The 21,046-nt window shown below is 39.6% G+C and overlaps 1 protein-coding gene across 1 annotated transcript in view; it reads left to right on the top strand.

The window, feature by feature from the left end:
* CPAMD8 (C3 and PZP like alpha-2-macroglobulin domain containing 8) overlaps nt 1-20,817 on the top strand; it is a 102,931-nt gene extending 82,114 nt beyond the window's left edge. The window contains exons 36-43 of the mRNA XM_072156629.1: nt 2,447-2,534; nt 8,975-9,049; nt 9,282-9,387; nt 13,851-13,961; nt 14,878-15,090; nt 16,533-16,607; nt 18,532-18,697; nt 19,309-20,817. Of these exons, the coding sequence (XP_072012730.1) occupies nt 2,447-2,534; nt 8,975-9,049; nt 9,282-9,387; nt 13,851-13,961; nt 14,878-15,090; nt 16,533-16,607; nt 18,532-18,697; nt 19,309 (835 nt within the window). The 3' untranslated portion in view covers nt 19,310-20,817. The remainder of the gene's footprint in view (nt 1-2,446; nt 2,535-8,974; nt 9,050-9,281; nt 9,388-13,850; nt 13,962-14,877; nt 15,091-16,532; nt 16,608-18,531; nt 18,698-19,308) is intronic.
* The last annotated feature ends 229 nt before the right edge of the window (nt 20,818-21,046 follow it).

The following is a 21,046-nucleotide window of genomic DNA, read 5'->3' as shown; positions in this document are numbered from 1 at the left end:
GACCGTCTCTGAACGTCTCTTTTTCAGTGACCATCTCTGACCGTCTCTTTTTAGTGACCGTCTCTGACCGTCTTTCTCAGTGACTGACTGTCTCTGACCGTCTCTTTCAGTGACCGTCTCTTTCAGTGACCGTCTCTGACCGTCTCTTTCAGTGACCGTCTCTGACCGTCTCTTTCAGTGACCGTCTCTGACCGTCTCTTTCAGTGACCGTCTCTGACCGTCTCTTTCAGTGACTGTCTCTGACCGTCTTTTTTTTTAGTGATCGTTTCTGTTCAATTAGTTACAAATAATTGTGGAAGTATAAACATGAATACATTAATTGTAACATGGATTAAATGAAATATAAACCAGGTCTTGTTTAGGATGAACTGGGAAAAAACAAACTAAATGACTAAGATTTTTTCTGCACAAATGTTTGACACCAGTTTTGTTTGATTCGGTTAAAGGGGTTTTCCCATGAAACACAGGATAGTGCCTAACTTGCTGATCTGTGGGAGTCTTGGTGATAAGACCCCCTCAGATCATGAGAGCAGGGTGTCCAATGGGATCCAATGTACCCCAGTCAGCAGGGGCGTCGCTAGGTCAAAAGATCCGGGGCTCGTGCCCCGGATCTTTTGGCTGGAGCCCCGGATCTCCCCTGCGCATCCTCCTCTCTCTCATCACGATCTCCACAGATCGTGATGAGAAGGAGTGCAGTCACTGCTTTCCCCAGCAGGGTCTGCAGCCTCTGGAGGAATAATACTCTGAAGTTCCTGTGATGATGTTATGGTCACATGACCTGCCGGGGAAACACACAGTGAACACATAGACCTGCATCATTGAGGTAAGTGGGGCTGTGTGGGAGACATTATCTACTGTGGGTGCTGTGTGGGGGACATTACTTACTGGGGGGGGGCTGTGGGGCACATTACTTACTGTGGGGCTGTGTGGGGGACATTACTAACTGTGGGTGCTGTGTGGGGGACATTACTTACTGGGGGGGCTGTATGGGGGACATTACTTACTGGGGGGGAGCTGTGGGGGCACATTACTTACTGTGGGGCTGTGTGGGGGACATTACTTACTAGGGGGCTTTGTGAGGCACATTACCTACTGGGGGGTCTGTGTGTGGGCTCATTAATTACTGGGGGGCTGTGTGAGGCACATTACCTACTGGGGGGGCTGTGTGGGGGCACATTACTTACTGTGGAGCTATGTGGGGCACATTACCTACTGAGGGTAGCTGTGTGGGGGCACATTACCTACTGGGGGTAGCTGTGTGGGGGCACATTACTGGGGGTAGCTGTGGGGGCACATTACTGGGGGTAGCTGTGGGGAACAATACCGGGGGTTTGTATGGGGGACATTTCGGGGGTGGTTGTATGACGGACATTACTGGTGGTAGATGTATGGGGCACGTTACTGGGGGCCTGTGTGGGGCACGTTACTGGGGGGCTGTGTGTAGCACGTTACCAGGGGGCTGTGTGTAGCATGTTACTAGGGGTATCTGTGTGGGGCATGTTACTGGGGGGCTGTGTTGGGGACATTTCTTGGGGCGTGTTCACATGTGGCACTAGGACAGGCCTCGGTTTGATCTCATTTGCGTTTCTAGTGAGACCAGTGTGATGGGTAACAAGCTCCTGGTTTTTAAATGCAAGCCTTACAGTATTTGGGGGAGATTGTTAGGAGCAGCAGCAGGATAACACTGTCCAAGATATAGGGACAATGAGGAAGATAAGATGTGGTGATGTCTAATGGAGAAGATGGACTGCATCACCTGCAGTCACTGGAGGGAAAAAGTAGGGGTTTCCCCTGTGGTTTCTGTAGCTGTATACACTGTCAGTAAAGTTGTTATTGGCACAAGCACATGTGAGGGGTTATGTACAGGGGGGGCATTACTAAAAGTCTGATACACATGCATTGGGGCCCGTGCCCCAGATCTTTTACCACCCTAGCAACGCCCCTGCCAGTCAGACCCCTTATCGGGGTCTAACTTGTTTCAGGAGGGTCTGGTTTACCTTTTGACTTTACAATTTCATTAATATCTTCAAAACAAAATCAGCACAAACATTTCAGCATACAAAGCAGCACAAATGTAGCAAAACTGATTAGCACCAGTTTTGTTTGAACTGCGTAATGTGGGGGAGGGGGCTAGTTGACCTCTCATGACCTCTAGAAGTTTTTATTAATATCTAAAAAATGATAGTGGCAAAAACTAAAATTTCTACTGCACAAATCATCAAACGTTTGATACCAATATTGTTAGATTTGAAAAAGGTGGTGGTGGTGGGGCAACGGTACTAATGTCAACCTGTTGTCTATGCACATGTTAAATCTTTAAACTAAGAAGATCTGATGTTTGTCATGTTTAAAGAGCTGTTAGGATTTTTATACGTGTAAACCTGCTGACAATGAGGTTATTTTTAGTTTCTGGTAGTTTTACTAACCCCTAATCTCTTTTATCTAGATGGCTCCATTCTGGTGCTTCTAACATGGCTGTTCTGGAATTGTCTCTGCTTTCAGGATTTCGTGCAGATATTGAGAGTTTGGAACAGGTAATATAGTTAAGTTGCCTAAACATGTCTTAACATCATAACTAAATATACTAGATATAGCACAATGGGTTTTTGGCAGCATTTTTCAAGTCCTTTAGTGCTGCGGCTTAAAGGGAACACCATGTACCTTGTAGATATGTATCTGATTAGCAATATTTCATTTTATTTCATTTTTTTAGCAAATTGCTGATTTAATAATTTTAAACATTATCTAATACAGTATGCATTCAACATAAACAACAGATTTTAAATTGCAGTTTAGAAAAATGTACTGGTATTTGGAGAATTCACTGAATCATGTCCAGGGGGATTGGGCTAATTCTTTAGAGAAGCATGGATATTTTTTCAGATAGCTCTTGGTCTCCTGCTGGGTAAAAGGCATTTAATGTACATTTTAGAAGTATTAGGGTGAATGATCTGCTCTGGTGGGAGCTACTTTTACAACTTCCTAGAGGTGCACATGGTTTTGCACATCTGGATTTAATTGGGTTACGTTAAACACTCCTTGGAAATCTTATATGTGACCAGTTTGTTGCAGTATGTTTCTGTTGGATGTAAATTCGTATTGCTTGATTTAACCCAGGAAAATGACATTACGCAAACAATCCAGGAATTAAAAGAACACTCAAGATATAAAGCTAGTTCATTCAATAACAGCTAGTTCATTCAAAGGGCATTAAGTAACATTTACAAAACTGGAGGACACTCAAGAGCAGAGAATTATAACAAGAATATTGTAGAATTTGCTCATAGGGGGAGATTTATGTACTTTCCACATCCATCTCCCCAGTGTCGGCATATGATAGCGGCTACGCCCCACACCCCTTGTTGCAGCAGATACATCAAGGAGCTTAGGTCTCTTGATATTATCTGGTGGGTGGTGTGGGCTGCAAGCAAACATATGCCATCACATGATCATGTGATGCAAACGCAGGTGCATGAACCGTTACTATCACAGAAAGTGCCATATTTATCATGCAAAGTCCGACAGAAGTGTGTTGCATGTCCTATGTTAACCCCTTAAGGACCAGGCCCTTTTTTCGTTTTTGCGTCTTTATTTTTCACTCCCCAACTTCAAAAATCTATAACTTTTTTATTTTTCCATGTAAAGAGCTCTGTATGGGCTTGTTTTCTGCAACAAATTGCACTTCATAGTGGTGGTATTTAATATACTATGCCGTATACTGGGAAGCGGGAAAAAAATTCTAAATGCAGTGAAAATGATGAAAAAAAAACATTTGCGCCATTTCTTGAGGGCTTGGATTTTACAGCTTTTACTGTGCGCCCCAAATGACATTTCTATTTCATTCATTGGGTCAATATGATCACGGGGATAACACATTTATATAGGTTTTATAATGTTTTCATATATTTACAAAAATTAAAACCTCCTGTACACAAAAAAAATCTTCATTTTGTTGTCTTCTGGCGCTAATAACTTTTTCATAGTTCGGTGTGTGGAGCTGTGGGTGGTGTAATTTTTTGCGACTTTTGTTGACGTTTTCAATGATTCTATTTTTATGACTATGATTTTTATTTTTACGACCTTTTGATCACTTTTTATTGAATTTTTTATATTTTTCAAAATGGCAAAAAAATACCATTTGCGACATCGGGTGCTATTTTCCATTACGAGGTTAAACGCAGTGAAAAAACGTTATTATATTTTGATAGATTGGGTATTTTCGGACGCGGGGATTACTTTTTTAAATTTATTTATTTTTTTACAATTTTTCAGACTCCCTAGGGTACTTTAACCCTAGGTTCTCTGACTGATCCTACCATATATTGCCATACTACAGTATGGCAGTATATGGGGATTTTGCACACCATCTATTATAATGTGCAAATCGCACATTGTAATAGATAGCCTAGATCAGTGATGGCACTCGGAGCCCTTTCTCTGGGCACTCAGGCCATCAGCCTAGGACAGAGTTCACCAAACAGGACAAAATCCATTAAATCTTACTGCAGTCCTAGGCAACTTATGAGATGCTGCGCTCAGCGCTATTTTACAGCGACACTTCATTGACTGTTTGGAACTGCTTGAAAAGTGAGAAGGTGTTAAAAGAAGTGCATTATCTTTGTGGTCCTCCTGCTGGACCCGACCATTCTTCCTAAACAGAGACACCCTGGATAGAAGCTACAATCATAGTCTGAATTTGCCCGCCTTCTTTCAACTGTATTGGTGGCATCAGGCAGCCGATACAATTAAAGAAGTGGAAGAACCGGTAGCAATAAGTTACTGCTTAAAATGGCACATTGGCACATCAAGGTAAATAAGTGTGTTTTGGTTGTAGTTTGGGCACTCGGTCTCTAAAAGGTTCGCCATCACTGGCCTAGATCATGACAGCCTCGGATCTTTGTGTGACCCGAGGCTGTCATGGGAACAAATCGCCGCTCCCTGATGATGTCATGGGGAGCGACGATTGGAGCCAAAATGGCAGCGCCCATGCGCCGCCGGCTCTTTAATGCCGCCAGCAGCTTTCGGTGGCGATCAAAGAGTTGACACTGATCGCGATTGTGAATCAAACGCCCGGTGAGTATGGGTACATCTTATTGCACTATGGGGTTTAAGATGCATTAAAAAAAAGTTTGCACTCTGTTTGAGAAGTGCAGAGAACGCCAGATTCATGCAAAATATGCACCACAAATCCTGCTTCTGGCGCACCCTGCACACTACACAGGCAAACTGCACATAGTGCAGTATTTTTAATAAATGTGGCCCTATGTTTTCACATATTCCACTCATACTGATCTACCCATTCATTTAGACTTTTTTTGCTGATATTCTTTCTATGTGTAAACATCAAGGGCCTCTGATGCTTTAAGGTATGAGATGAGTGAATGAGATTGTTTTTTGTATTGTAAATTTTTGTATGGACCAATAATTGGTTTTTATCTATGATATTTCCCTATCTCTATATAGGAATCTTTTTTAACCAGAAAAAAATAGAAGACTTTTGTCACTGATGGTACTTACATATTATATATCTAGGTGACGGTATTTGGGAGTCTATACTATCCAATACTATCCTATTTTTTTTTTGTATAAGTATTCCAAGCTTTATTGTACAAAATATACAAAATATTAAAAGTTACACATAAACTTCTACATGCAGATGTCAAAGTTATACATACATTAAATACATTCCCCCTTTGATATCATTGATGGGGTAATAAATATTCCACACATACTTTTTCATATAAATACAAAAATTTCAAAGCTTCACATTGCCCATATGATATCTATGACATTATCTGCTGATGTGTACAAATAATTTCGTATCTTATCGTGAACCTACGTGCATCCTCTTTTAAAGCATGTGAAAGTTGCAAATAACGGATCCAGTCTTTGTCTCTCAGACCATATGTATCCCGTAATTTGCTAAATGATTTTACCCTATCGTCCTCCCAAATCTGTGCTATCTGTCTAATCCCCAGGTTTACCCAAAATATTCTATCCGGAATTTTGTCTGCTTCTATTAATTTCCTGTTAAATCAGATAGGGGCCTCTTCGGTGAAGCCAACAATATTTAAAAATTCTTTGTATATCTTCCAGGATTTTGTTATTGCTCCACAAAGTGCCCATCTATTAAAAGGTTCTTCCATCCCCAGATAGCTTTCCAGAAACTCAAAGATAGATTTCACCTTGCCCTGTGAACTTAATACCACCTTGTTTAACCAGTGTGACTCTTTCCATTTTGCAAGGCGAGCGATCTGTGAAGCAATAAAATATCCTTTAAAAAAGGGGATCCCCAACCCTCCTTCTCCAACTGGGCTATACAGGAATTTCATTTTCATTCTCACCTTCTTTCTACCCCATATAAGTTCGTTCAAAATGGATTCCATTAGCTTAAAGTAAGAGTCCTCGATCCATATAGGGGAGGAGGACAGAACATATAGAACTTGTGGCAACACTATCATCTTTACAATCCCGATTCTGTCCGCATGCGAAAATGGCAGCTTGCTCCAACATTTAATTTTTGCCCTCAGGGACCCAATCAAAGGATACAGGTTCAGCTTATAGAATTCTGAGGTATCTCCGGAAATTTCAACTCATAAATAGCGGAATTTTTCCTTACACTGTATTTCACAGCTCTCCTTCGTCCACTCTTTAGTTTCTAAGTCCAGGGGCATAATAACGGATTTGCTCCAGTTTACCTCCAGTCCCGATAAACCCCCGTATTCTTCCACTACCTGAATAGCTTTGGGTACCGAGGTAGGGGACTTGCTTAGGTACAAGACTAGATTGTCCGCATATAGACATATTTTGTCTTGGGGGTCCCCACATCCCCCTGCCCACACACCCTCCTCGCTCCTGATTTTAATAGCCAGCGGTTCTATATAGATGGCAAACAGAAGGGGGGACAGGGGGCATCCCTGTCTAGTTCCCCGAGATAATAGGAAAGCTTCCGATTCTTTTCCCATTGCTCTCACTCTGGTCACAGGCGCATTATATAAACATTTTATGTATCCAATAAAGGCCGGACCCACTCCAAATCCCTCAAGGGTCTCCCATAGGAAGCTCCACTCCACCCTATCAAAGGCTTTAACAGCATCCAATGACAGGATGGAGCGGAGCTCCCCCTCCCCCATTTCAATGACAGAGTGCATCCTCTGGATGCAGTCCCCCGTGCTCCTGCCAGGAATGAAACCATTCTGATCTCTATGTATAATATCCTTAATTACCTTTTGTAGTCTCGTCGCCAATACTTTAGCCAAAAGTTTCACATCGGTATTCAGCAACGAGATAGGGCAGTAGGAGGCTGCATACAGAGGATCCTTATCTTGTAGTGGTATTAATACAATACCTGCCTCTGCCATCGACCCCGATACTGTCCCTCTTTGAAATATTTCCCTGCACACCTTCTCTAATTTAGGGAGTAAAGCGCCATGATATTTCTTATATAGAGCAAATGGGATTCCGTCTGATCCCGGGGAGGAATCTTTACCAAAGGAGAAAAGTGCCATCTTTAATTCGTCCTCAGATATTGGGGCATCCAAGCTTTCCCTGTCCTCCTGGGAAATCCTTGGGCCCTGTAACTTACCCAGGTATTCCTTAATCCTCCCAATCGGGGCTTTAGAATTGGATTGGTATAATTCCTCATAGAATTTACTCAAAATTTGTATTATTTCAGATGAATCCCTAGTTATTTTCCCATCCTGTCCCCTGAGCACGGATATTGTATTATTTTTCCTGTTATACTGGATCATTCTAGCTAAAGTTCTACTGGATTTCCCCTGTTCTACAAATTGATTCTGGTCCCTAAAAAAGGACTTATGTTGCGCTTTTTGTGTTAAGAAATTATTAAGGGCTTCCCTGCTATTAGAGGCTTTTTCCCTGAGACTCTCCGTTGGTGATATCAGTAGTTCCTGCTCCGCTGCCCGCATTTCTTCTTTCAGTTTCCGCTCTTCTAGCCCAAATTGAATCTTTGCCTGTTTAATATGTTTAGAATATATGTCCCTTAAATACAGTTTGTAAGCATCCCAAACCGTAAGTAGGTCAGCTGTACCTAAATTCATAGTCCAAAACCATTCCGACTTCCCAACCATATCCAGCTTAGGCTCTAACAACGCAATCCAGTATGGGTTGAGTTTAATATGTCTAGAGCTCCTTTCCGGGTTTTTTAGTATAATCATGACTAAGGCGTGGTCAGAGACCACTATTTCCTCATATACCATTTTCCTGATAACAATACTATCCTATTGGTTTTGTAATTGTTGGGATTTTCTTATGAAATATATTTGAGCTGCTGAACACTAAAGCAACGAGCCTTTTCTAAAGGTGTACAGAACAAACTGCCTCTCATTTGTTTGTATGTGTCACTAATTTAGACCAGCACTGAAATTGTTACAAGTTGAGCTTAAATGAGCATGATTTTGTTAACGTAGAGGGGGACAGCCTGATGTCTCCAGCTCCACATGCCACAATGTGTCCTGGGCATTCCACAGCCCAGACGGAGCCCTCTTGGAAAGATTTATCCGGGAAATATGTAGGGGACCCAGCAGGGAAAGGAATTTTTTTATTGGCCTCATTAGGTATCTTAGGGGGTAGTTAGCAGAATCCATCACATTTCTTTCATGCCTCAACTCATGAACTTAAGAAATTGTTGGCTGGCTCTAGTCATCTATTACTGGTTGCAAATTGCACAAATACTCCAATACTGTATGTTTACACAATACCAGGAATCTTTATCACTAGCACTGCATATTATTTGCATTCCATTTTATATCTATCGTTAATCATGCATTTTCATGTGATATTTCATGGAACATTTTAAATGTCTATTACCATGTGTTATTACATATGATATTTCATACATGGCATTTCATATTATAATGGTACTTTTTATATTTTAAATGGCATTTCAAAAGTTATTTTTAACTTTTATATGGCATATCATATTTGTTGTTTACCAGTTATTATTATGTTTCAGCTGCTCTTGAATAAACAGATAGGTCTTAAACGTTACGAGATAGAAGGAAGAAAGGTCCTATTCTATTTTGATGAGGTGAGAAAAATACATTTGCATGGTATGCATCTTTCTTCTGCAACACACACCTTTTACAGAATTAAAATGGGATTTTGTAGGGGGGTTGCACACAGAGCATATTTGTGCTCCATGCATGATACGTTTATATGGAGCCAATATATGGATTGTCTAATAAGACCAGGAAAACCTTTTCCACAGCCATTTATCTTAACTTGTGCACAGTTTATTCACAATTATTATTTTTCTCCAGATACCAAGTCAGTGTATGACATGTATACAGATGCAAGCATTCAGGGAATACATTGTGGGAAAAACCTCACCAGTTCCTGTGAAAATATATGATTACTACGAGCCAAGTAAGTAGCAATGCCAATATAGTATAAGTGTTTACCTATTCCTAAAGCAAAGTGCTACAAAAACTAGTGTCTTAAAAGAAAGCTACCACTTGATTTAAACAAATTACACTTACAGGTTGGGCTTTTCTTCTTTATGGTGGAACATCTCTTCATTAGGCTTTAAACACCAGTACTGCTCTAAAAAATGACTTTTAAAAACCCACTCCCTTTCATCCCCCTGCCTGAGAAACGATGACGTCACCCAGCTCTCGGGAAATGTTGTACATACGTGGTCCTCATTCCTATCAAGCACCCACCTCAGCCGGACTGCACGTATATGGTTTCCCAGGAGCCGGGTGACTGGATTTTAGGCAGGGGGATGGGAGTTAGTGAGTGGATATGATATCCTGCACAATTAGGAGCCGAACCAGGTCCTGGTGGCCTTTGGAACAAGCACAGGAGCGCCCTGGGGTAATTAACATATTTTAAGTCTTTTTTAGTGCAATACTAGCATTTTAAGCCTAATGAAGAGATGCTCCACCATAAAGAAGAACTATGGAGCTGAACAGTCATGTGCGGCCGTCTGCTTCATTACTCTCCCGAAGCGACGAGGGGTCCGACTTGGTACGCCACTTGGTATTCACTCCTTTGTGCCTCCCCGCTCTTTGCAGACAGCCAGTGATATCAGACGGCTTTGGCTCAGTTATTCAAGCAGAAACGAGCAGAACTTGGAAGACAGATATGAGATGTAATAAATGTAATAAATGTTGTAAATGCGTTAGGAAGTAAATGGTACATGTGGAAAGGAGGCGTTATTAGATCTAGGACTCTGGAAGCCATATGGAATTGTTGGCCAGGATCCTGGGGATAATAATGAATTGAAATAATAAACATCCTTTATCTAATGCTATTATTATTTTTGTCACTTATTTTGTGTAACAATTCCTTTCCTTTCTTCTATTGAAGTTCTAATGTTGGGATATAAACTGAATTCTGGAATGATGTAAGAATACTGTAGATGATAAGTACATAATAAGCATTTGTATATGAGTGTAATCTGTAATGAATCAAAATAAAAAAAAATGGTGATACAGGTTTTAATATTTTTTAGGAACAGAAACATAGGGGGTCATAGTAGACACAAAATTGTATTGTGGCGAAGAGGCACACAGACTAATCAAACTATATAGAAGTTTAACACAAGTATCACATCAGGGAGGGGGCGCAGCATGTAAAAATGGGAATAAAGGAATTAGTAATGGTATGTGAGTATGAATGAAGGTTACAGGGGCTGTTTCATAGAGGTCTAATTGGGATAATATAAGATTAAAAAGGAGAGACATGACTACTTTGAAAATGTAACAAATTATTCCTATCTGTTGATTTAATAAATAGGTCTTTGGTAATATTTTCCCTGTGTTCCTTACAAGTAAATCTAAAAATTGGAGTTCTTTTTCTGAATCCACCATTGTAAATTTGATATCTTCATCAAGTTGTACCTGAGTGTCTGTGCAGAGGAGGAACACAGAGGAGGAACATATCATCTATGTATCGCCACCCGCCAGTGGAGGGACACATACATGTGGATTTCCTCTAGAACTGTCATTACAATATTGGCCCCATTAGCCACGTAATTGCATAAAAAATCATTTCCAAATAAGAAATAGTTGTTATATAGAACCAGGTTTAATAATTCTACAAGGAAAGCTTGTTCTTTATCTTTAAAGGAAGAATTACTTATTTTTTTTTTTTAGAAATGGCCTCCAACCCATGTACATGTTCATTTGATGTATACAATGAGGTAACATCAAACGAAACTAACCGAATATTTTCAAAATCCATATCCTTAATCTCATCTAATTTACACAAAAAAATGTGAGGTATCCCTTAGATAAGAAGAACCAGACGTTGCAACCACCCTTAATCCTCTATCCAAAACAACTGTAATTTTGGAGAAGATGGAGTAATTACAAGACACCATGGGTCTCCCTGGTGGAGTATCCAACGACTTATGAATTTTCGGTAGTGTATACAATACCAGTGTAATGAGATTTTCTGCCGTCAAGTACTTTGCCATTTTGTCATTAATGACACCATCAATTAAAACCTTGTTTATAATCATGTCAATTTGACATCCTATTTCACATTTTGGATTTCATGTGTCCATGACTGCACCACCCTTATCTTCAAGTTTGATGGTGAGGTTGTTGTCACGGACTAGCCCACACAATGCAGAGATTTCACCAGAAGTCAAATTAGGATATTTCAACACAAAATTATTATGTTCAGCCCTCAATGCTTCTATGTCTCTCTTAACCGCCCCATAAATTGTATGTATTGCACAGTTATCTCTATATTTGGGACAAACTTACTCTTGGAAAATAAATCAAAGCGTTTGGGATCAAAGTCAAGTACATTTTCTGATGGCCTTTGTGGATGAGTGTGGAAACAATATTTCAATTTCAAATTACGAATTAAGTTGTAAACATCCAAATCTAATTGGAACCAATCTGTATGTGAACAAGGGCTGGAGGATAAACCCCTGCTCAATACGGATATGGGGAAAAAATTTGTTTTTTCAGCACTCAGCCAACTCCTTGAAATACTTGCAGATAAAAACAACTTTTATTTAATTTTCGTTAAAACATATTCTTATTCCCATGGCAAGAGAATCAAAAAAACAGATATCTCCATGTCAGATAAACTTTTAGAGGAAATATTTACCACAAGGGTTTCTTTTTATTATTCTGATTCTTGTTTCTTTCTTGCTGTTCTTACGGTCTTCTCTGCAGTTAACTTTGACTAGGCACTGTAAATGCTGTTCTAAGTTTCCCTAGATATGTATTTGGGTCATTGACCCACTGTCGATGTGATAGATTACTGGCGTTATTGCACGATTGCCCTTTACAAAGATGGCACCCTGCTATCCATTGCTCTACTTCGCATGCGCATGGATAATTCTGGTCATGCGCTCCACCCTTATTTTAAACCCTGTTCTGCTGTGGACTTTTCTGAATACAGTGTATGTGTATATATATATATATATATATATATATATATATATATATATATATATATATATATATATATATATATAATCCAGAGAAGCACTTCAAAAATACTTAAAGGGGTTGTCCGAGTTTAAAAAAAAAAAATATATGTGGCTGGGAGTGGGGTTACTAAAACAATAAAGCTGTACTTACCTCCCGGTGCCCTCCCGTATCCAGCGCTGCTGTCGCTCCGGTCCGGGGGCCATGTAAACAAACATGGCCGCCGGAGCAGCGCTGGTCTCAGCTTCCGGCCGGCCGTGGCCGGGTACGCCTATCCGTCCCTATACACTGCATTGTGTATGGGGACCGGAAGGTTGTCGCATCCGGCCGGAAGCTGAATCCAGCGCTGCTCCGGCGGCCATGTTTGTTTACATGGCCCCCGGACCGGAGCGACAGCAGCGCTGGATACAGGAGGGCACCGGGAGGTAAGTACAGCTTTATTGTTTTAGTAACCCCACTCCCAGCCACATATATATTTTTTTTTAAACTCGGACAACCCCTTTAATTCTGGGTGCAAGCTAACGGAATATAAAGGGTTAAATATGATGTGTCTTCATCACAATGCATCACATACACACACACACACACACACACACACACACACACACACACACACACACACACACATATATATATGTAGGTCTAATTGTAGATTATTGCATTGCATTTGGCCATGATTCTGCCCCTTTTTTCTATAATTTTACAGGGGGGCACAATTTTGCATCACAATTTCTTGTCCTGGCCCTGGTGCAGAGTATGACTAGATAGTATTCTGCTGTACCAGATTTATCATTGTGTCTAATGCATGATTATGAATCTAGTACTTTGCAATATATTAGTTGGTTTAGTTCACTGTACAATTTTCTTGCGCATCAACCATTTTTTGGCTTTCGAGGTCATGCCCCTTTTCTTACTTGTTGTTAACTGCCTAAAAATTGTGCAAACCTCTTTATAAATGTGACACAATGCATTTCTGACAGTTTTTTTGTGCAAATAACTCTAGAATTGGAGCACCGCCACTTCATAAATCTCTCCAATAATGTCAGGCAAAGGGGAAATCCACCGTGAGGAATTTTATAATGACTAATCCTTTTTTTCCCTTTAAAGAGGTGTCAAGCAATTGTTGATGTTCCTGTCTGAGCTACAATTTCAAGGGGAGTTGGAAGGAATAACTGTTGGCTGAGTGATTGTATGGTCAACAGCTATTAAATGTGTACTATCTTTAGGCAAGTTGATATGCTGTAAAAGTTACATTAATCAGAATTTATTGCCCACCATATCCGCAATTTCACTAAGAAAACCATTATGCCTAGTGTTAGCAACAATGTTCAACTCTATCAAAACTTCAATTGTGAGCTGAATGCAAAAAATATATAAAATGTGTGATTCTTATTTTTTTTATTTTTTATTTTTTTGCATGTCACCTTCCAACAGCTTTTGAAGCCACCAGATTCTATAATGCCAGTGAAAATAGTCCACTGTCCCGAGAGCTGTGCGATGGTACCACATGTAATGAAGTGGAGACCTCTATGAATCAGTGGACTGGTGAGATTGCTACATCTTATTCACTATTAAGCATGACCATGAATAGCTGATTATAATATGGGAGATTTAGGGAGCAGCCCAAGGTGTGTTGATTTTTAGCACATATAAACAACAGCCCCATCAGTTCCTTTAAAAGGTCCTCAAAATTACCTTAAAGGGGTGTCCGGGTGTTTTAAAAAAATATACAGGAGCTTAAAAAAAACCTCCTCCATTGCTTCTGTTGTCCCTCGATGTAGTCAGTTGGTGGTGTGTTCCTGTTTGTTTACAGAGGCAGGCATGCACTACTTCTGCCTACATGGCACCTGTCCACTGCCAGGGCACCTTATGAAGCATTAGTGTCAATGCGTATAAGGTGTGGCAGCTGATGGGTGGGCATGCAAAGCGGGCAGAAGTAGTCTGAGCAAAGCATTTTTTTACAGCCCCCCCTCGCCCCAGGCCACCTGTATATCTTTTTAAACACCCGGACAACCCCTTTCAACTGCAGCACTGAAATTGGGCCATTGTCCTTTGTTCTATCTATAAAATAAGCATGGTTTTACTATCATAATTTTTTTTACATTCATTTGGCATCTGTTGATCAATTTGTTACATACCATGAGGCACCCCATTTGTAGTTAGCATAGCTTTTAGTTGCGATATGTCTATGTTTGTACTGCTATAAATTATATATATATATATATATATATATATATATATATATACAATCACCTATGTATCTGAGAAACGCCGTAATTACTTGTCATTGACAATTTTCAATAATATGGTTTTATTGTGGTTTTAAGTGAATACATCCTTAAACCTTACTGATTAATTTAAATGGCACTTACCAAAGTTATTGAAGAAATTGATGTGTGAAATTATGTTACAGACAAATGCGCTATATAGGTCATATGTGGAATATGTATTTTCTTTCTAGGTTTCACTCCTGCTGCTCCTTGTACAAGTGGATACCCATGCCCTGAGGAAGAACATTTTGAACGTTGCCTGTGTTATCGAGACTGTGGGTATGATGATGACCCAATGTGTGGATCTGATGGTGTCCTCTATCAAAACCAATGTCAAATGGAAGTTACAGCCTGCAGAAATAACACCAGGATAGAGCGTGTGGCAATGTCACATTGCCTCCCAGGTAAGCTACAATAAAAAGGAATCAGTTTTGTACATACAAAAATGCAGACAATGCAGGAGATATGTGTAACAATACCTTTGTGTGTGTTGTTAGCAGCAGGACTGTGGAAAGTGAATAAACAATTATAATCAGTTCTGCAAGTCTTGCACAGGCTCTGGGCAGGTCTTTCAGCCTGAAGAGCTTTCTGTTCTCTGCGCTGTTCTGCTCAACAGCACCTCCTTTCTGCTATGTGTAGGAGATGTAAAGGGAATTTGCTTGGATACTTACATCAGTCACACCGAGCAGAGGCAAAGGGCTGTGGAACAGTTCAGAGCAAAGGACAGAAAGCTCTTCATGCTGAAAGACCCACTCAGAGCCCTTGCAGGAGCTGTAAATCTGGATTAAAAGTTCACTTTTCACAGTCATGCTGTTATTAATACTTAGCACAGTTTGTAGTTTATTGTGGTCAAAACTGATGATAGATTACCTTTAAAAAACCCTTAGTGACCAAAATGTCCAAGCACTTTTTTATGTTTTTTCACCCTACCATTTCAGTGGTACTACATTTTTATACAGTTAGAGTTGAATTGTTTTAATTATCATTTTTACAAAATTTTTCAGCTTTTTCTTCCGCAAAAGTTTTTATGTTTTCATTTACCTGTCTCTAGATCTTTAACATGGCTGTCTGATTCTCTTTGATTTGTTACATGGCTACCCGATTGTAGGTATTTATGTCATGTTACAAATAATGTAAACTATCAAAATTACAAATTCAAAAAAATTACCGTACATACAGAAGAAATAGGGTCAGATAACTGGATGCCAGAGGTCACATAACAAGTGTGAAAGACATATGACTTCTGCTATATGTAATCCATTGCAGGTCTCCTGTGGTTGTTTTTCTCAAAACGAAAAAAAACACAGGTCACTGCACTAATATAATAAAGATCTGTACAAAAAAGGTTGTATATTAGAAAAATATATGATAATAAATATATGCACATCAGTACATAAAGAACAAAGAAAAAGAGAATACATACAAGTAATCAAGTAATTTTATTGAGCAACAAAAAATAGAATATTAAAAACAATTAAAAACACAAATCGTGATAAAAATACCCACTGTGCATGGACGAGTGTACATGATAGAAAAAGCCAATATGAAATGTGTGCTCCATGTACAAAAGCAAGGTAACAGGTATAAAAATTGAAATTGTGTGAGGGGAAAGACCTTGTAAGTGTATAAATGTAAGTATTATATAGGGATAAATGCCAAACAGTACATTAGAGGTGACCCCACACAATTTCAGTAACACACTTATGGATGGAAACAACACATAGGCAATAAAACTTTGTGTATCGCCTAACTTATAGGCTTCATCAGGGGTAAATATATGCACATCATCATTTGGTTGTGTGATATGTGTTACAATGACCGTAACACTATAATTTCTTGTTTAAAGGAGATGACAATACTTCAGTAGAGGAAACTTTCACTGTGGCAATACCAGACCAAGAGCCATCCCAGGATAAAACAGGTTGGAGTTGTATGTATGGTTTATCACATGAAAATAAATCAATGAACAGCATAATGTACTTAATAATGTTTGTATAAAATAGAAAAGTTATACTGACCAGATTACTGCATACTCTAGATGGCATATGTGAGAAAGAATAAACCTAGTACATAGGCAAGAAACAACATTCAGATATTGGAAAATTCATTCTGTCCCTTTTTACATCGTAAGGTTGAATTTGGTCATTTTACTGAATGGAAGAATGGAACTGTATAATAGTTTGGGCTCACCAAACCTAGTACCTTACCACTAAGCCACTTGGTCTGGTAAGAGATGGTTAATAACAGTTACAGCATTTTTAATTCACCTTATCTAAAGTAGATGTGGTCTGCTAATGACTCAAACCTAGCTTAGTGTAGTAAGCTGTAGATAAACATAATGAGTGTTCCTGGAGATATCTTCACTTGGAGGTGAAGCATTACCAAAATTGTCCATAAAAATATGGGTGACGGTATATCCAGACAAACCACAAACATACGGTAAAGGTAAATAACAACAAACATATGGGGCCATAGGTGATGGTACACATAGATTATAGAGATATTACCTATTGGTACAAAATGATCTAAGGACAAAGATGATTGTACAATAATGCTGCCTGTACAGGACAGTACTAATAACATGCTGTATATCATGTGGGTGTACAAAGAGTTATTGTATACACTGCAACAATCTCAAGGTAAAAACATACTGTGACACAAATAAGAGCTAGATCGGTAACACTTAGGGAAGAGAAGGCAGGCTTACCGATTAAATTACCACACAGAGCTCAAATACCGAGGATAACACCATCCTTCACACGCGTTTCGGCTGGAATCGCCTTCATCTGGGGGTGACAAAGGCAATTCGAGCCAAAACGCGTGTCGGGATGGTGTCGGTAAGTAGACTTTTACTTTTCTAGTGTCATTGATTTAGGCTTTTACTTCAGACCTCGTAAGATTTCACTATATGTTTACAGCAATCTATGCCTTAACCCTACATCACTCACATTATATGTGTGGTATCCTACTCTGGTCCTGTATAGGCAGCATCACAATGTAACTACTTTCTGAGCTCATATGTACCAAAAGGTGATAAACTAACTGGGTGTAGAATTTAGTAAAGGCCAGTCCACTAGCACATTACAATTCCTCATACAGTACAGGCCGTCCCTGGGTTACATACAAGATAGGTTCCATAGGCTTGTTCTTAAGTAAAATTTGTATGTAAGTCGGAACTGTATAATTTATCATTGTAGATCCAGACAACTTTTTTTTCCCCCCAGTGACAATTGGAGTTTCAGAATTTTTTGCTGTAATGGGACCAAGGATTATCAATAAAGCTTAAAAATAAATCACAGGCACCTTACGGCTGATCATTGCAGTCTGATAAAGCATTCAAAGCGCTTCACCAAAGCTCACATTGGGGAGAGAGGTCCGTCTTTAACTAGGGGTCGTCTGTAAGTCAGGTGTCCTTAAGTAGGGGACCGACTGTATACTGCAATACTACTGTATCTGAATTAAACCCTCCCTCCAGGTTTTAAAAGTCCTGTTATGACAGTTATCACAGTCTTGGAGACTGACAATCCCAGCCGATATTGAAGAATACATTTCCCTTACATAATGAAATAGCAAAACAGAAACCTGTTGCAATGCTGTAAACGTGACCTTACAACTTCATATACATACCACTGACTATAATAAATAAACAAAACAAACCTTGAACCCCTCCTCACCCAAGGAGCATTCATCCTCTTTGTTGCTACATGTGAACAAAACCTAGTCTAGCAACTCTAAAATTTAATAGTTAACTGGCTTATATGAGCCAAAAAGCTTTAGCAATTGTGCAGAAATTTTGGTTACCAAAGCAAGAACCAAATAACTACCTATCTCTTTTATTTATATAGATGAAGAGATGTTGAGTCACCAGCCGGAAGATTCCTATTATTCATATGAGTACGATACAGATCCATATGCTGTTGAAAATGATGATGGCATTGCCGTGGAACTCACAACTGTCTCTACCATGGATGAAGACACAGGCAAAGTGGATATTTCGTCGATCACAGAATGGTAAAGGCAATAATTCAGCATACTACATCACTTCTATAGATGAATAAATAGTATAATTGGAATTATTACTCTAGAACAGTGTTGGCGAACCTTTTAGCGGCCGAGTGCCCAAACTGCAACCCAAAACCCTGCTTATTTATCGCGAGGTGCCAACCAAAAATTAAAGCAGTAACTTATTGCTCCCTGTTCCACAACTTTCAATCATATTGGCCTCCTGAGGACACCAACATAGTAGAAAGATGGAAAAGTTTCATAATTTTAGCTTCTTTCCAGTGTCCCTCTGTACATAGAGAATCATGGGGCCAACAGGAGGTCCACCAAAGATAATTCGACCCTGTCTAATTCTCCCTCTTCCTACAGTCCCAAGTAGCAAAGTCAGTATCAAAATATGACTGAAAGCAGCATCTTTTAAGTTGCTTGGAACTGCAGGAAGATTCTTTGAGTCCTGTCTGGTGTGCTGGGGCGATGGCCCGGGTGCCCACAAAAAGGGCTCAGAGTGCCGCCTCTGGCACCCGTGCCATAGGTTCGCCACCACTGCTCTAGAATATTATATTGCTATATACTTATATTACTATTCTCTGGTATTATTGTCACATTCTTTATTCACACAGAGCATGAAGTGTCCAAGAAAATTTCAAACGAAGAAGAATGTTTTTATTTGTAGACATCATAGTATCAGGCGCACACAGGACATAGAAAATATCTACCTGGTTATAAAACATACTTGGAATTCTATTATTTACGCTAAAACAGCTCAGTTTTCTTTTATTCCTTTCTTTTACCTTTTCAAGTGTAGTTTCACCAATAACTGAGATGTTACAAAAGTAGACCATTCTGAACGTAAGATGTCATGAAATTCTCCCCTACTGACAATCAAGAGACCTCCTATAACCTCTCGAGTTATGAGCAGATCCCTGCTTACGCCACTAACTCCTTCATATTTTCCATTGAATCAATCTAAATTTAAAAGTTTCATGTTTAAGCCGAAACATGTTTCAGCAAACACATCAGATGTTCTTCATCAGCACAACCGCTCGCATGAATCGCAGGAAGAAACGTTGTCTTCCCCAGAGACAAGACACAGCCAGTCCTATAATAAGGTCCCAGCTCTGTCATCTGTCTTTCCTTTTACTTGTGTGAGTTGCATTTGTATATTTGTCTTACTTTTTCTTGTGTATGTATATAAATCCCATGTGCAGATTAAATGTTTCTGTTAGGATCTATGACATTAAAGCTTCTGTTCTGTAATGCAGTTCACACTGCCTTTCGTGTTTAGCTGCAAATTCTTTGGGTAATTAATACATGCTACAGTCGCTGTCCGTAATGGCCATATGCCATTTATATACTACTGTGGACACTATTTGGATGTAGCAGTTGCATGAACATGTTTCTGGACTGGTTGGGACTAGAAACAGGGCAGATGGGAGTGATGGTGCTGGAGTTACGAGAAATAAAAGTAAAAACGTCATACAAAGATAAGCCCAAAGGTATATGAATGCTTTGTGCTTTATACTTTTAATATACATTCCATTTTTATTATTTTACATTTTGGGATAAGTACACATAGATGTTCAAATAACACCAATTTTATTGCTTCAGTATCCAAATGCTTTGTATATACAAGAGCTATGCAGATTCCTCCGTATAGGCTCCACTGTAGTTATATACTGTATATGCCCCTCTACCTTTGAATTGAATATAACCAGATAACTAAGGTAGAAGAGATTGAGCGATTTGTTGGAACAATAAAATAAAATGAATTTCAATAGTACATAGACTCTTTGCGTCATTTGCATCACTCCCACTCCAGTTTCCAGGTCATTTTATGGGTCTCTGTGGTGCATTTACTGTTCATGCACAAAAGGGATGCATAAATTGGGTTTACCCCCTTAGTCCAGCCTTTTGCCCAACCCCTTAATTCACCCACACACAGCATAATCCCCCCTTCCTCCCTTCATATTGTGGCCACCCTCATATTTTGCTCAGCAGCTCCACTCAGATTGCACCCCTTAGCTCACACTCATATTTTGGCCGCCTCATACTGTGCCCAACGTCTCCCCCTCATATTGTTTCACCCCAACTCCCCTCGTTGCTGCAGAACCCCTGACCCCCCCCCCCCCCCCCCCCGCTCAAATCTGGCAGCACTGCAAACAAAAGCCTCAGTAAAACCTGAATAATATGACCCAGTCCATCAGTTTTAGTTGGAAAGCACAACACAAGTATGAACAGAACATTAAATAGCTCATGAAGAGTTTACCCCTTATAGAACTAATGCCAATCTGGGTATGTTGAGTTAAATGACTTCTAACTTTACAACGATATTCACTTCTAAACATAACTTAATGTATA

This window comes from Engystomops pustulosus, chromosome 1 (assembly GCF_040894005.1).
Source record: "Engystomops pustulosus chromosome 1, aEngPut4.maternal, whole genome shotgun sequence".
NCBI lineage: Eukaryota > Metazoa > Chordata > Amphibia > Anura > Leptodactylidae > Engystomops > Engystomops pustulosus.
The sequence above is the reverse complement of the archived record's forward strand: the minus strand, read 5'-3'. Positions and strand labels throughout refer to the sequence as shown.